The 14797-nt window shown below is 40.5% G+C and overlaps 1 protein-coding gene across 1 annotated transcript in view; it reads right to left on the reverse strand.

The window, feature by feature from the left end:
• The window catches only part of LOC308472613 (kinesin-like protein KIF28), a 29108-nt gene that overhangs the window by 9047 nt on the left and 5264 nt on the right, over positions 1–14797 (reverse strand). Inside the window, exons 4-15 of the mRNA XM_080997669.1 lie at positions 14369–14404; positions 10951–11175; positions 10157–10311; positions 9488–9599; positions 8389–8456; positions 7097–7239; positions 5497–5618; positions 3161–3251; positions 2603–2657; positions 1464–1587; positions 1109–1253; positions 245–363 (exon numbers count right to left, since the gene is read on the reverse strand). Coding sequence (XP_080853795.1) covers positions 245–363; positions 1109–1253; positions 1464–1587; positions 2603–2657; positions 3161–3251; positions 5497–5618; positions 7097–7239; positions 8389–8456; positions 9488–9599; positions 10157–10311; positions 10951–11175; positions 14369–14404 — 1395 coding nt within the window. The remainder of the gene's footprint in view (positions 1–244; positions 364–1108; positions 1254–1463; positions 1588–2602; positions 2658–3160; positions 3252–5496; positions 5619–7096; positions 7240–8388; positions 8457–9487; positions 9600–10156; positions 10312–10950; positions 11176–14368; positions 14405–14797) is intronic.

Here is a 14797-nt window from a genome sequence, read left to right on the forward strand (position 1 = left end):
TACTCTTTTTGTTTCACCATGCAGTACAGGGTTGAGAATTAGGCTTGCAAGCTTTATTCTCAGCTCTACAGGAGGAGCTTTTTCTCCTGAAGAAAATAAATTTGTTATTTCCCATAGTTGCATGTGATGATCTCTGGTTTGGACACACAGAATTACCCAACAGGTGTAATCAGTGGACTATCAGGTCTGTTGAACTAACAGGATGACTTTCGCCTGCAGAAAACAATGGCACACGCAAACTTACCTTCCTCAGCTCCACACTCATTTGATTGGCTTCCGCAACCAAAGGCATTAACTTAAGATAATCATGGAACACAGCAAGGACGCTGGGATCTGGCTTGCCATCCTTCCTGTTTGCAGCACCTTAGAAAAAAAGCACCTTATCATCAAGTCTAGGCAAGAACAGTTTTCATGGTTATGGCAGAGAAATAAATGACTAGGTTATTGAAATTTCAGCTGCTGTGCATTGTTGAAACATACAATAATCATGCTAGATTAAGATTGGTTGAAGTCTTGGAACTGTACTAATTGGCAGAGTTGGACTACCCAGAAAAATATGGACATTTATAACACAAAGATACATCACTCTGATTAAAGGAAGCAAAATTTTATGCCTCCTCCTATATCTGCAGAACAGTCATGTGAGCTGGTGACCAACCCAAGTTAGGAAGTGAGCAAAAAACAATGAGAAATTTAAAATATGAAACTGCATGTGCTTGAAGTATTTTATTTTTTGCTAATTTTCTTAAGGGTGTGTGTGTGTGTGATCCACAAAATCTGATACAGTAATAAATGTGTTAGTCTTTAATATACTTCAAGATGTATTTCTGGATACTTTATTTCTTCCATTCCTTTTTGGGGGGAGCTAGGGGGTGCCTTCTTTTGGGAACTGAACTAGGGGCGCCAACCACCTTAATCCAGATTTGTTCATAGCATATTAATTTAGCACCATGTTTGTGTTGGGATTAATATGTGAACCATACCTTTCAATCAAGTTCTCAGGGTAGGTAGCTTACCATGAAATATTAAGGTGTAATAAAATAACAAATAAATCAGGAGCAACAAATCTAGAAAATCAACAAGAAAACTAATACATTATAGTGCTTACCAAGTTTATCTACACTGAAACCTTCTGCTGCTGCCAACTCTGACTGAATGAAATCATAATCGTATCTGGTCAGGTCCTCGCTGGTACGATCTGAAGGTGGTCCAATGTAGAGATATGCACTATTTGACCCCAAAATAATACGGTCCTGAGGGATTGAGTATACAGGGCTTGCTGAAAGCCTTTCTACTGCACAATTGGTTGTTAAGCATTATATTTAATTATATTTTCAGAGCCTGAAAGCTGTCTTTAGAAACCTGGTCTTTACACAGCAAGAGTTAGTGTAATAACTAAGAAACTGAGCTATACAAGCAGTACAGCAAAGCATGGGGAAATGGTTAACAAACAAAGAACTTACCAGATGCTGCAGTTTAGTTTTCACAGCAATGGGGACACCATTAACAATGACTTTACACCTATCCCGAGGTGTTATAGTAACTTTACCATCAGCATTTGTGAATGTTGCATGCTTATCCAAAATGCTGAAAGACAGTTGTAAAGCAATCTATTCAAGATCGTGACAGACATCTTTCACTGCACCATCAGAGTAAAATTAGCATTGCTTTATTTCTAGTAAAAATAGGGAAGGAGAAATAAGGCACCATTTGGAATAAGACTCAAGGAAAAGTGGATGGGAAGGGTCTCAAGCTCAGAGTCCAGATGCTTTCCATGACACGGGTCCTAAGCTGGATCCTTCATTATCTCCAATTAAAAGATCTCAAGGTTCACTAAAAAATCTGCCTAAAACCTTGGAGAGCCCCTACCGTATGGAGCAAATAGTTAGATGGGTTAGACAAATGGTTATTATTATATATTTTAATGCTAAATTAGGCATTAAATAGGTGTAAAACCCCAGTTACAATAAGCAGAGGAAATGAGGTCCCTTGTGTGTTTGAGGCTGCATTCAAGTTTGTTTGGCATTCCCACTTCTCAACCATGTAAACACAGGACTGATACTCCGGTGCTCATATGACCCTCCTCACTTATAGAAAAGACCAAATGATCCAAGACAAACTAAGAGAAAGCAATAAATTAAACCCACATCAAAGTTTTGAATGAAATATCTTGCAATGTTAGCCTTAGTGACAGAGACAGGTAATAACTTTAGTAAGCATCATCTAGCACAGGGGTCAGCAACCTTTTTCAGCCGTGGGCCAGTCCACCATCCCTCAGACCATGTGGTGGGCCAGACTATATTCTTGGGGGGGGGGGGGATGAACCAATTCCTATGCCCCACAAATAACCCAGAGATGCATTTTAAATAAAAGCACACATTCTACTCATGTAAAAACACGCTGATTCCCAGACCATTCGTGGGCCAGATTGAGAAGGCAATTGGGCCGCATCCGGCCCACAGGCCGTAGGTTGCCTACCCCTGATCTAGTAGCATATTTATTGTTTCTATCTCCCTCCCAACTAATTATAATCAAAACCAAAAAAAGTTACCACATTCTTGATGAAATTTCCTGCAGAAAAAGAATAAGCTCATCTACATACCCTAAACCTCGGAGAGTTATCGCATTTGAGGATGATTGACCAACATCTGAAGAACCTGAAATAAAATGTTTCCTGTGTAAACTTTGCTTTGGAAAACTGTGGTGAACATCTTTTTAACGGTGTATATAAACACGATTCCCTGTGAAATGCTAAAGACAAGAACAATCTGGGTGGCTAGCAGTGAGCTTATTTGGGGGATATAATTGCAGTTGGTTAATTTACAAAAAGAAAAAGCTTTATCAATATGCTAGACAATAAACTAGAATAAGGTATACATTTAAAAGCATGTGTAACTGAAATTGTGCATATTAATCTCATTTTATTTTAAGCATTTGTATGCTGTTCCATAACTCAATATTCTGTGGGTAAGCAAATATGCTGCCCTACTGAATTACCCTTTCCACCCTTCCATCTTGTCTCCCCAGGGGTAAAAGTTTTGTTTGCAACCTCCTTGGAAAAGGACTCACTTGTTTTGGTTACATTACTCAGATGTGTAATAATATAAAATGGATCACCCAATGGAGCAACACACATTTAGCACTTAAAACAAAATAATACCGTCTTGAATGAAATATTTGAGAACGCCCGAAAGCTGAGGGTCTTCATTGATATTCACAAGATAAGGACATGTCTCCATCATCCATCTTTCCTGTGGAATTAATTAAACCTTATTTCAGCACACTCTTCCCACTAAATGACAGCCAACAACATATGTGACAAGTGGCTTCCAAATAAGTAGTCTCTTCTTTCCAGAGACTGCACCTGCGGTCATAAACAAGGCTAGCAATTCTTCCTCTGATGAAAAATCTAGCTACTTTAATAAAAATGCTCAAGGTTAAATGTAGGAATAGGTAAGAATTCATACAGGACATAGAATTCATACAGGACATCTGTGTGTCTATCTGTAACCATAGGATGCAAGAGTTCCTGGACCACCTACCCCCCCCCCCGTCATTCTGTCACTGTTATGTTTCTCAAGATTAGATAGTAATTGCATGTACTCCTTGTTCCTATATTTTTGTTCCTGATAACTGATCACACCACCCTATGACCAAATACATGTTTCTGCAGCTATTAGCAACATAGAGGCCTTTTTCGCAATTGCTCTTTCCCATACGCCTGCATGCATTTTTAATTTGTTGCACCCAGTCCTCATATGAACGGACCTGGCCCCTGCAATCATTATCTGAGGCCCTTTTTCATGTGCCTTCTCCATGAGAGGTCTGGAGGATGGCAACATGAGAAAGGGCAAAATCAGGTGGTGGCTACTTGTTGGTGGAATGCTCTCCCAGAGAGGCTTGCCTGGAGACATCAGGTGCCAGGCAAAAGCTTTCTTCTATATCTAGGCCTTGGGCCTTTAACTATCCATGTTTTTAATGTATTACTTTTCCCTCTTAGTTTTAAAGTATCTATGTGGAGTTTCTTCTTTTTGTCTGTTTGTTTGTTTGTAAGTCACTTTTCATTGCCCTGGCCAAGATACAGACTAACAAATTCAATTAATAATAATAATAATAATCCTTCAACACTAGTTCTATAGAACGATATTTTCTGAGCACACACACTGCAACATTTTATACCCAATAAAATGTGACGCATTCCAATATTTGCTGCTGCGGTGGCTGCTATAAGAAGCATAGCTCAATCTTATTAATATATCAGCCATTGCTCACCACAATCCAATAAGTTCTTCAAGTGGAAGGTGCCAACCTGTATTGTAGTACCTTCCTCCACCAGCAAGAGCTCTCTCACTCATTTCAATAGCAAAGGAAGTTTTGAGCAAGCATCCTTTTCTGTAGGACGGGCTGCCCTCTCCCTTGAAATTAATGGGGAAGCCTACTTGCACAAGACTCCCAAGTACATGGTATATAGTCGTGCTAATTAGGTACATATTGTTTTAAAAACATTCAGAAGAGGACGGCCTTTCTGAACCAGATAAAATGAACATTTTGAGCACAGCTTTCCAAACTGTGCATTGCAACACATTAGTGTGTCGGCTGCAGTGTGTTGCGCAAACACTCCCCGCCCTCCTCCCAGAGCTGGAAAGGGGTTACCTTTAACCTCTGGTTTGCTAGTAAAAATGACTTACTCACGAATTGATGCATGTCTAAAAAGTGTGTCACCAACATGAAAAGTTTGGAAAGCTCTGGTTTGGGGTGTATGCACACCATACATTTAAAGTACATAGCTTCCGTCAAAGAATCCTGGGAATTGTAATTTGCCTCTCTCTCTCTTTTTTTTTTTAAATGATATTTATTAAGGTTTCAAAGAAAAGAATTACATAAATAAAGAAGAAAAAAAAACAAAAAAACAAAAGTAAAAATACAAGAAAAATACAAAATACAGAAAAAAGAATAAAAAACACTTTAAAAAATACATCAATCTTTCCATGCCTTACATTCATTTCCTTGCTTCCCTGACCTCCTCATACCTCCCTTTTTTGTATTCCAATTCAGTTAGTTAATTCAGCAATTTCTTTCCCTCTTTATTTTCTCTCAATCCTTTAACTTAATATGTTATAGCTTTGGATTCTCACCTGTTAACAGTCCATTTTTACATACACCTTTATAACATTGCTGCTTAAACCACTTAACTTCATTCTAACATCATTCTAACATTCATTGATTTTGCAATATTTCTGTAGATAGTCTTTAAATTTCTTCCAATCTTCTTCCACCGACTCTTCTCCCTGGTCTCGGATTCTGTAATTTGCCTCTCAGAGCTATAGTTCCCAGCACCCTTAACAAACTACAGTTCTCAGGATTCTTTGGGAGAAAAAACAGAATTTAACTGTCTGGTCCAGCACTTTGCTCCAACAATTGCTACTTTAAAAACACTGGAAAGCTCTCAAGCTGAGGAATGATGGGGATGGACATCCAGTGTCCAGGTGTCCTGACCTGGGTTACTGCAGCATATTGCTGCTCCCATTCTTTCCGGGCTTCTTCCAGACGATATTCCCAGGTAGCCTGAATGGCTTGAATCCGCAGCTCATTTTCAGCTAGCAAACAGCGAAGCTCTTCTGGAAGGAATAAACAAAACTAAACTAATTATGGATGAAATATGAAAACAACAACAATAAAAATCCAATATATATATATATATATATATATAGTGTTCACTCTTTCTCTCTCCAAATGAATTCTGCGGTACCTTCTTTAAGCCACCCTGAAATAGCAGGCTTGAAATACTCAGATATTTATGATTCTTATATATTCCGTAACTGAAACAAACAGTTCTTAAGCACTAGTGAAATATTTATAGCTAGGAACTTTAGCCATACAGTATGTTCAAGTGCTTCTATCCTACCAGAAAAACTGATGAAAGGTTTCTGGATCTATTTTACTACCCCTAATTTATGCATATTGGAGATCCTTGAAGTAACTTTGGCTCACATTACCTATGTCACGTGGTAGGCACTGCATTACAAATGTTGTCTACTTATAAGGTCAGGTGTAGTATTTTATATAGTATTTCAAGGTCTGCACTGCTTGCAAAAGGAATAATCCTTTTTAGACTGAGGCTCAAGCAGCACCGATCCTGTGAGGTTCAGCGTGTTTTTAGCTATTGGGGGTGGTGGTGATGAGGCCATTTGCTTCAGGCAGTGCATCTGACCGCCTACCCACCCCCACCACTGGGCTGCTGCCAGCCTCCCTGGGGGTTTGTCCACGCTGCCAACCCAACCCTGTTGCCCTCACAGCTGGCGCTGCGCCTTCACTGCCGCTGTTGCATTGTAGCAGAAGTGCAGGCACAGCAACAAGTGAGGGTACAATGTGCGGTGACAGAACTGGCACCAGCGCAGGCACAATCGCAGGGGCAGAAAGGGGGAGGGGACCTGGATCTGCAGGGGGCATGAGGGGGGCTACACTGAGGTCCACTCACAACCAAACACTACAGGGAGAGGTGGAATAGTTACCAGACTCATGCTCACAAGCGAGCAGGCTTACTTGGTGTCAGTAGTGTTGTAATGGTGCATTATAGCACTGCTTCTGGGTAAAGCCCGTGAGTCAACCTGTGGGAGAAATGGGGGAGCTGGCAGCTGCAGGAGTGCTGCCACAAGGGGGCAGGCAAGATGCCAACCCCAGTGCGCCACAAATGACTCAGCATTTAGCTCTTGCATGTGAGTGACCTGTTTCCAAGGCAGGTATAACATACCTAGCTCCGTTTGCCTTAATACACTCCTGATGGGCTCATTCCCTTAAAAACAGTGGATTGGATTCCAAGGACCTCTACAGCCCTCTCCACCACCTCCCCGAAAGCTGCTCCTGAGGGGCTAGGGGACCTCCTGAAACAGATGGTAGGTCCTCTGTGGGGCTGTAGTTGGAGGGCAGGGTGGGGGGGTGTGCTAAATAGAGTATGCTTGAGCCAGATGCCTCAGACCCCAAGCCCCCCCACTTTGTATAAGTCTCTCAGAAAAGGAAAACAGTAGAAAAGGCAGCAGAATGGTAACACGAGGTCTTCTAATACAATAAATGTTGTTTCTTCCTCAAGAATACTTACTTGTTTCATCGGCTACCGTTTTACCAGAGTTTCCAAGGCCTGACAATCTGGACAACAGATGACAATTTTCTGCCTTCAGCTCATTTATCAGTTTCGCAGTTGGACCTGCATTTATCACAGCTTTGTTCTTTATCTTTTTGGTTCTTTCAGATTAAAAAAAAAACCGGGGGTGGGGTGGGGGACAACGACTATTATTGTGCTGTATAGCAAAAGCAAATAACATAATCAAATGAAACATACCCTCACGAAGCTTCAGTGGCAATTTGGGGGATGCAAAAACAATAGTCATGGCAACATGATTTGTTGTGTGCTATAAGGCCCTTGTTTCCTCTTGTAAGATAATAAGCAGCCCAGCCCAGTTCTCTTTCTCCAGACAGTGAGAAAAAACACATCCCAGTCTCCCTTAAATTGCTTCCCCTCCTCAACACTCCCTTTTCCCTGGGCTGCAGCAAAGGATTGACATGAGATATAATTAAAACACAATAATGACTTGATTTCCAGAGGGGTTCCCATGTTACTTTTTGCTGCAAGACTAAGACAAAGTCTTGTGGCAGCTTGAAGACTCACAAATTTATTATGACTTAAGCTTTACTGGAGTATAGTTCACCCCATTGAATGCACGAAACATTATTATGAGTTGCAGATAAATATACACACAGGATTGAACAAATGCACTTAGAAATAAATGAAATGTAGAAAACTTCAGATGGTAATAATTAAATTCTTAACAGTGGCCATTCACAAAAAAGTAGTCAATCCCATATAAATCCCCTAAATGTGTTCTAGAAGTTAACTTGGTTTGGAAAAAGGAACAGGACCTCTAATTCAGGAGTACGCATTTAAAACTAACCACAGAGCCTAAGGCTTGCCAATCAGAAGGTCGGCGGTTCGAATCCCCGCAAAGGGGTGAGCTTCCATTGTTCAGTCCCAGCTTCTGCCAACCTAGCAGTTCGAAAGCACGTCCGGCGGGAAGGTAAACGGCATTTCCGTGCACTGCTCTGGTTCGCCAGATGCGGCTTAGTCATGCTGGCCACATGACCCGGAAGCTGTCTGCGGACAAATGCCGGCTCCCTCAGCCTATAGTGCAAGATGAGCGCCGCAACCCCAGAGTTGTCCGTGACTGGACCTAATGGTCTAGGGTACCTTAACCTAACATTTCCAGGGTGGATCCGATCTTGAACAGGGTAGTATGTGCCCACACAAATAAATAGCAGCTAATGATTATTTAATTTCTTGCTCTCCTTTGAAATCCATTCCAATCACTTCTCTTACAAGATGTGAAAACAATATACCTCTCAGCATATCGCAAAGTTGACAGCGTCTCCTCATAACACATGTCTGCTGGACTAATAGCTGCAATCTGCAAATATGTTAAAGGACAAGTTTCTTTTCAGTTATTTGTTCTATACTGCGACTACTACTAACAGAATATGAATTGGTAACTGGCAGACCTCTTAGCCAAATAAACCCCTCTCAGATAAATGTTGATAACAAAATACTGTAAACAAAAACAAAAACAGATAGCAAGCCATGCTGCTCCATTGTGGGGGTGCGTGGGTGGAGAACCTCCAAAATAAGAAGTAGAGAAACATTTTTAGGAACAACCAAACTAGCAAACAAACTTTCTAAAGCAGAAAGACTTTGTGGCTTTAATTTCATGCCAACTTTTGGTTTGCTCCCTGTCTCCCCCTGCCCTGTTTTTCTTCACATTCAACTTAATACGGAGTTCTGAAAAACATAAATGCTTAACACATTTTTGTGACATATGGGCTGGTCGTAATTGCCTTACTGCATATTTTGGAGTTTGCATTAATGTTTCCACACAGCACCTGTGTCCCAAGAATGGCTTTGACTGCACATATACAGGAGAAAGCGGTTTCACGAATCACTAATGTGGCCTTCGGCAACCTGTTGCCTTCTAGTCGTTTTGTATTACAACTCCTATCCTTCCCAGCCAGTATGTGCTGTAGTCCAAAACATCTGGAGCTTTACAGGTTGCTGAAGGCAGCACTAACATGACAAGACACAACAGCCTCTTTACTTCAGATGATATACCTGCCCAGATAACGGCTTAAGAGAATCTGGCTGTGAAATTCTAAATATCTCAGTGACTGAAATTGGGGATGGGGGAGGATAAGATATGCAAATACAGTTCAGTAGCCAGAGCTGGGGAAATATTTCTCATTCCTAGGTGATGTAATCAGCATCCAACTCCCAAGCAGCCAGTGTATCAGATTTTTTTCAGTCCTTTTTACTGCACCCAAACAGCAAAGAACACATAATTATGTACACTGTCTCAAATGTGTTTACAGAACAAGAAACTACACATTTTCATCTTCTAGTGGAGAAAATTGCTATAATTTACCAAATTTACCCAAAAAATAGCTTTACCATAATAGTTCTGCTGTTTCCTCCCAAAGCAGATTGCAAGAGTTTTGTAAGAACTGAATCTCTATATGGGACGTGCAATACTTTCTTCCCTACAGCAGCCTCAGCCAGGGCACTAGAAGAACAATAAATGATAGAAGGGAAAGAGGGTGAACAGGAGATTTATTTCTTTAAAATAAATAAATCATATATCTGAATACCATATTCTCTGAATATGTTGCAAAGCTAAAGAGCACAAGAATTTCTATTTGTTACTGTTACATATGAGAATTAGTCATTTAAGGTCACTAGATGGGATGTGGGCTGATGTTCAGGAAATGCTAAAAAAAAAAGTGGCAGTATTTAAAAAGTTTAATATCCCAAATAATACATTAAAATGTTTGTCAACAACATCCCTTAAAGGAAGTTAACAGAAAAGTGAGATTCTCTTATTTCTGAAATAAGGGCGTACTACTCAGGGAAGTTTCTAAGTTTGGATTTCTAAGACTGGAAGCGTCGTATATATATTAACTATAAGGATTTTTTAAAAAATATATTATGTACCTGGTGCTTTAAAGACTAATGAGCAAAAATACTGGTGCTTGCTCTAAGATGCTTATCATATAATTGAAAGTTACTATTCATGCAATACCAAAGGGATGGTTAGGTCACTTCACAAAATCTATTTTGTACCTGATAACATTTCCTAAGGTGGTCAAACTTAGATTTACACGTGACCCTTCCCTCAGCCTGTCTCCTTCGGATCCTGATGATTTTTGTCTTTCACTTCCAGCCAAGTCTACCAGATTTATAATGGATTGCTTAGTGATGTCTTCTCTAAGAAAAATCTACAAGAAGCAGCATTGGGGAAAGGAGAGAAGGGGAACTTCATCAGTGCAAGTCTTTTAAGTTCTCCTCCTCTCAACCAGCATTTGCAGAGGAGACATTACTACTCGACTCAGCACATCCAACTATAGTACATGCTTCACAAGTTGATAGGGCTCTAACCAATCAAAGCAAAACTCTGTTGGCTCAAAACAAAATAAGTAGTATCCCAGATTTCAAAATATGCAAAACCAATTCTTCAAATTGCAAACCTAACACAAAAGATGTTGCAAACTGTTTAGTGGTTCTAGAATCCCTCTTCCCCCAAGTCATTTTCCCCTCTCTTGTCAACCATGGCAGGGGCCTGCTTAATGTTATTGCTTAACATCCAAGCCAATGATTTTGACAATGGTGCGCCACAAGCCAAGTCCACGAAATACCAGATAGCAGCTCAACTCTCAGGTCTTGTCCACATGTACTAGAAACTCTTACATGTACCACTCTTGCCACAGGATCACTATGCACGACCTATTAAACTAGTCCTTTGTTTTGATGGTCTACAATATATCCATGGAAATAGCACAAACCTCACAAGGAATCCAATGCTTTAAGATCTAACTCTCTACTTACATTTGGCCACACCTAAAGTGTTTTGTACATACCTGTTTGAACTGAATGGTGATGACCATGTGAGAACGACTGCTGGTGGCATTCATGCTGGTTGAAGCAGTGGTTCTTATTTTGGTACCTTGTTCCATTAACCTCTCAATTTGTGCATAACTGTCACAGGGCACCAGTTTCAAGCCATCCACATAGAAGCCTTGCTGTTGATCTTCTCGTAACTTGAGCCCACCCCGCTTCTTTATTTTAGAGAGCAAGTCTATAACCTTGGATTGCAAACAAAAGTGTCTTATTAGAATATTTTTTTACTGAAAAGAAGGGGAGATCCTAACAAGATTATATACCGTATTTTTCGCTCTATAACACGCACCCAACCATAACACGCACGTAGTTTTTAGAGGAGGAAAATACGTAGGCGTGCCACCCGTAGGCATTCCCTCCATAACACGCACAGACATTTTCCCTTACTTTTTAGGAGGAAAAAAGTGAGTGTTATGGTGCAAAAAATACAGTACACACACACACACACACACACACACACACACACACTTGTGTATATAGTTAGGATTAATTGGCCAAAGAACAGTATATTTCAGAAGTATTTTTTAAAAATACTTGCAGTAATGCCACAAAAACACATCAAATAATCTCATTCATGGACAAAAATAATTGCACCCTTGGTACATGTAGCTAGAACACAGGCCCATTTCATGGTTTATAAAACAATTGCAACTCTGTAGAACTGACAAGTTGGCAGGAAATATGGATACTCTCAAGGAGTCACATGATCTGAAGTAAACATGTGCATATACATGAGAAATAAATACAGTCATACCTCGGGTTGAAGTAGCTTCAGGTTAAGCATTTTTGGGTTGCGCTCTGTGGCAACCCGGAAGTAACGGAGCACGTTACTTTCGGGTTTTGCCACTCGCGCATGCACAGACACTCAAAATGACGTCACGCGCATGCGCAGAAGCGGCGAATCGTGACCCACGGACGCGGGTTGCGTTCGCTTCAGGATGCGAACGGGGCTCCAGAACGGATCCCGTTCGCATCCAGAGGTACCACTGTACAATGTTTGTGCATGTACACTGTGTACATATGATTCTCCCCACATGCTTCCAAAACTGTACAGAACATTTACAATATACATATTTTTAATAATAACATTCCCAATAATAGCTATCACACTTGTAGGAACTTGGAGCTTGTAGATTAAAGGAGGGAATATTTTGGTTGCATATACAAGCCTGTGGAAACAGCAATACTTGAAGAATGAGAATCCGGCAGTTTAGTATAGAAATGGTTTCTCACCTCTCACCCAAAGTGCTATTAGTCTGGCATTACTTCTCTAAATATCAGACTACAGTGGTATTGGCCCACACAACATTGAAGGTAGGCTACTTAATACAGGTGTTTTCCCTCCCCTCGCCAAAACCTGCTTCTGCATGAAATTATTATTATTATTATTATTATTATTATTATTACCCCGTCCAATTTTGAATATGCAAGATTGGTGCAGTGTCGGACTTCCGGGTTGGCGCCATCGCCGAATGGCGGACTCCCTCCGAGCTCCGGAGGGAGTCGGCTCGGCAGGGGCTGGGTCCTACCGCGCCGGCGACGCGGGGACCCTTAAAAACCACGGGCACGGGGCCCGTGGACATGGGGACTCGGCTGGTACCGTCAGCGCCCTCCCAACTCGTGAAGGAGCCTTTTTAAAGGCTACGGATCGGGTGCCAGGGAGTGGCGTGGTACTTTGAGTCTATCGCTTCCCCTGCCGAGTGCAGCCGCATGCCATTCGTCGGAGAGCGCTGGCTTCTTCTATTTGAAATTCGGACATTTAACAAAAACCCGTGAGTAATTGGGTAACCGGGTACAAAAGGAGGAAAAAAAAAAGGAATTTTTTTTTCCGGATTCGGCACGAGCGGGGGGGATCTAAAAAGGAAGTCAGTCCCCTCCCTGATTGTAAACATGCTAAAACAAGGACTGAGAAACCAAGATCAATTCAGAAGTTTATTGCTGACTAAAAATACCAAATTCCACGATGGAATCATTACAAGAATTGTGCTGGAGGAGAGTCGAGGGTGAGAGGGAAAAGGCAACCCCCCCCCCCCGGGAACCGGGGCGATTCAGAGAACCTGGCGGAGAGAGATGGAGAGTTTGACAGCTGTCAAAGTAGCTGTCAAATCTTGAGAATATAAAGAGGACTTTGCTACAAGTATTTTGCTGGTTAATTTTGACACAATTGGATATAAATATGGATACAAAATGTCGGGTGGAAAAAGAAACAACAACTTGACTTTTGGATGAGAGGACACAAAGTTATTGCAATCCCTCTAGAGGGGCTTTGGGACATTACAAGCGGCGTATATGGAAAACTACTCTGGGATGTGTACTACTGGTCTTAGCTCCTGGGAAAGTAGCAAAACTGAAAATATTGTTTTGTCTACAGAGGTGACAACACAATAGAATCTTTCTATTTAAGTAAGTTCCTGAATAACAAACCTCTGTAGAGATACTAGATTTCAGAATAAGAATGGTTTTGCAGCTGAACAAGACAGAAACCTGAGAAAGTAAGAAACAAGAGAGTAAAGGACCAACTACGCCACGGCAAGAACAATGGGAGGAGCAACAATGACCAAGGGAAATTAAAGGCCTCGATTAGACTGGATTTTTGAAATTAAGCATTATTAAAACAAGTAAATTTAAAGAAAACCGGCAAGATGGATTGAGAAAAATTTGGCTGTGGACTTGAGACCTCCAGGCCGACAACATACAGACTGATGGACATAGGGAATCTAAACCGGGGAAGGGAGGGGGAATTCTAGAATCCAAAGGCTATGTAATCAACTTCTGGAACCTTCTTCTATTTTCTATCTTTTATTTTTTATTTTTTTATATAACTTTGGTATTTTGATTTAACATGTTTTGGAAAAAAAGAAAAGAAAAGGGGGAATTCGTGGAAGGAAACGGGGTAGATTTTGGGGAAAAAAATTTTTGTTCTATTTTGTTAAAGGTGAGGAGTGATGTTAAGATTGCAATTTAAATTGGCTATTAGGCATAACATATTAGGTTAAATTGGGAATGAGAACTTGTGGAACCAACGTAGGGAAAGGGGAATACAGTCGGGAGGGGAAGGAGGGAGTCCCAGAAAGAAGGTTATGAAAATAAGGGTTTAAAATTGGTCTTTCTCTCTTTCTTTTCTTTATCTTTTCTATCTTCTTTATTCTGTTATTATTGGAAATTTTAATAAATATGATTATAAAAAAAAAAGAAAAAAAGATTGGTGCAGTGTCACACGACCTGGGTGTAAATGACTGGGTTTATTTTTGAAATACTAACATCTTTCTGAACAAATTTCAAGTTCTCTGTTATTAGAAAACATCCTTTCTTGTATAGGTTCTAGGGGAGAAACACAGAAAAATAAAAGAACGAAATAGTGTCATTCACTGCAATTACCTGTTCATTGTAAATTTCCAGCATGCTAAATGTAACCTGCAGATTGAACAGCGAAATACAAAAAATCACCGTTTCTACTATGAACAGTTGAAAAATCAATTTAGCAAAATTCAGCAATTTCATATGTCAATCTGCATTGAGTGCACTGAGCCTACTCAGCTATAGTGGTTTTTTCAACTCACTCCACACCCAGTTTCTCTCTTCCTTATTGCATTTTATTCACACTCTTGAGACTCCAACAGCTTGAAAAGTTGCCTTTTAAACTGATTTTTTAAAGAAAGATCAACTCTCAACAACAAACTAATACATCTTATAACTTTGTGATTTCATACAAAGGCAAAGGGACCCCTGACCATTAGGTCCAGTCGTGGCCAACTCTGGGGCTGCGGATTTCATACACACACCCATAATAGAAATTATGACTTTTTT

Source organism: Podarcis pityusensis (assembly GCF_964106645.2).
Source record: "Podarcis pityusensis genome assembly, chromosome: 3".
NCBI classification, from domain to species: Eukaryota; Metazoa; Chordata; class Lepidosauria; order Squamata; family Lacertidae; genus Podarcis; species Podarcis pityusensis.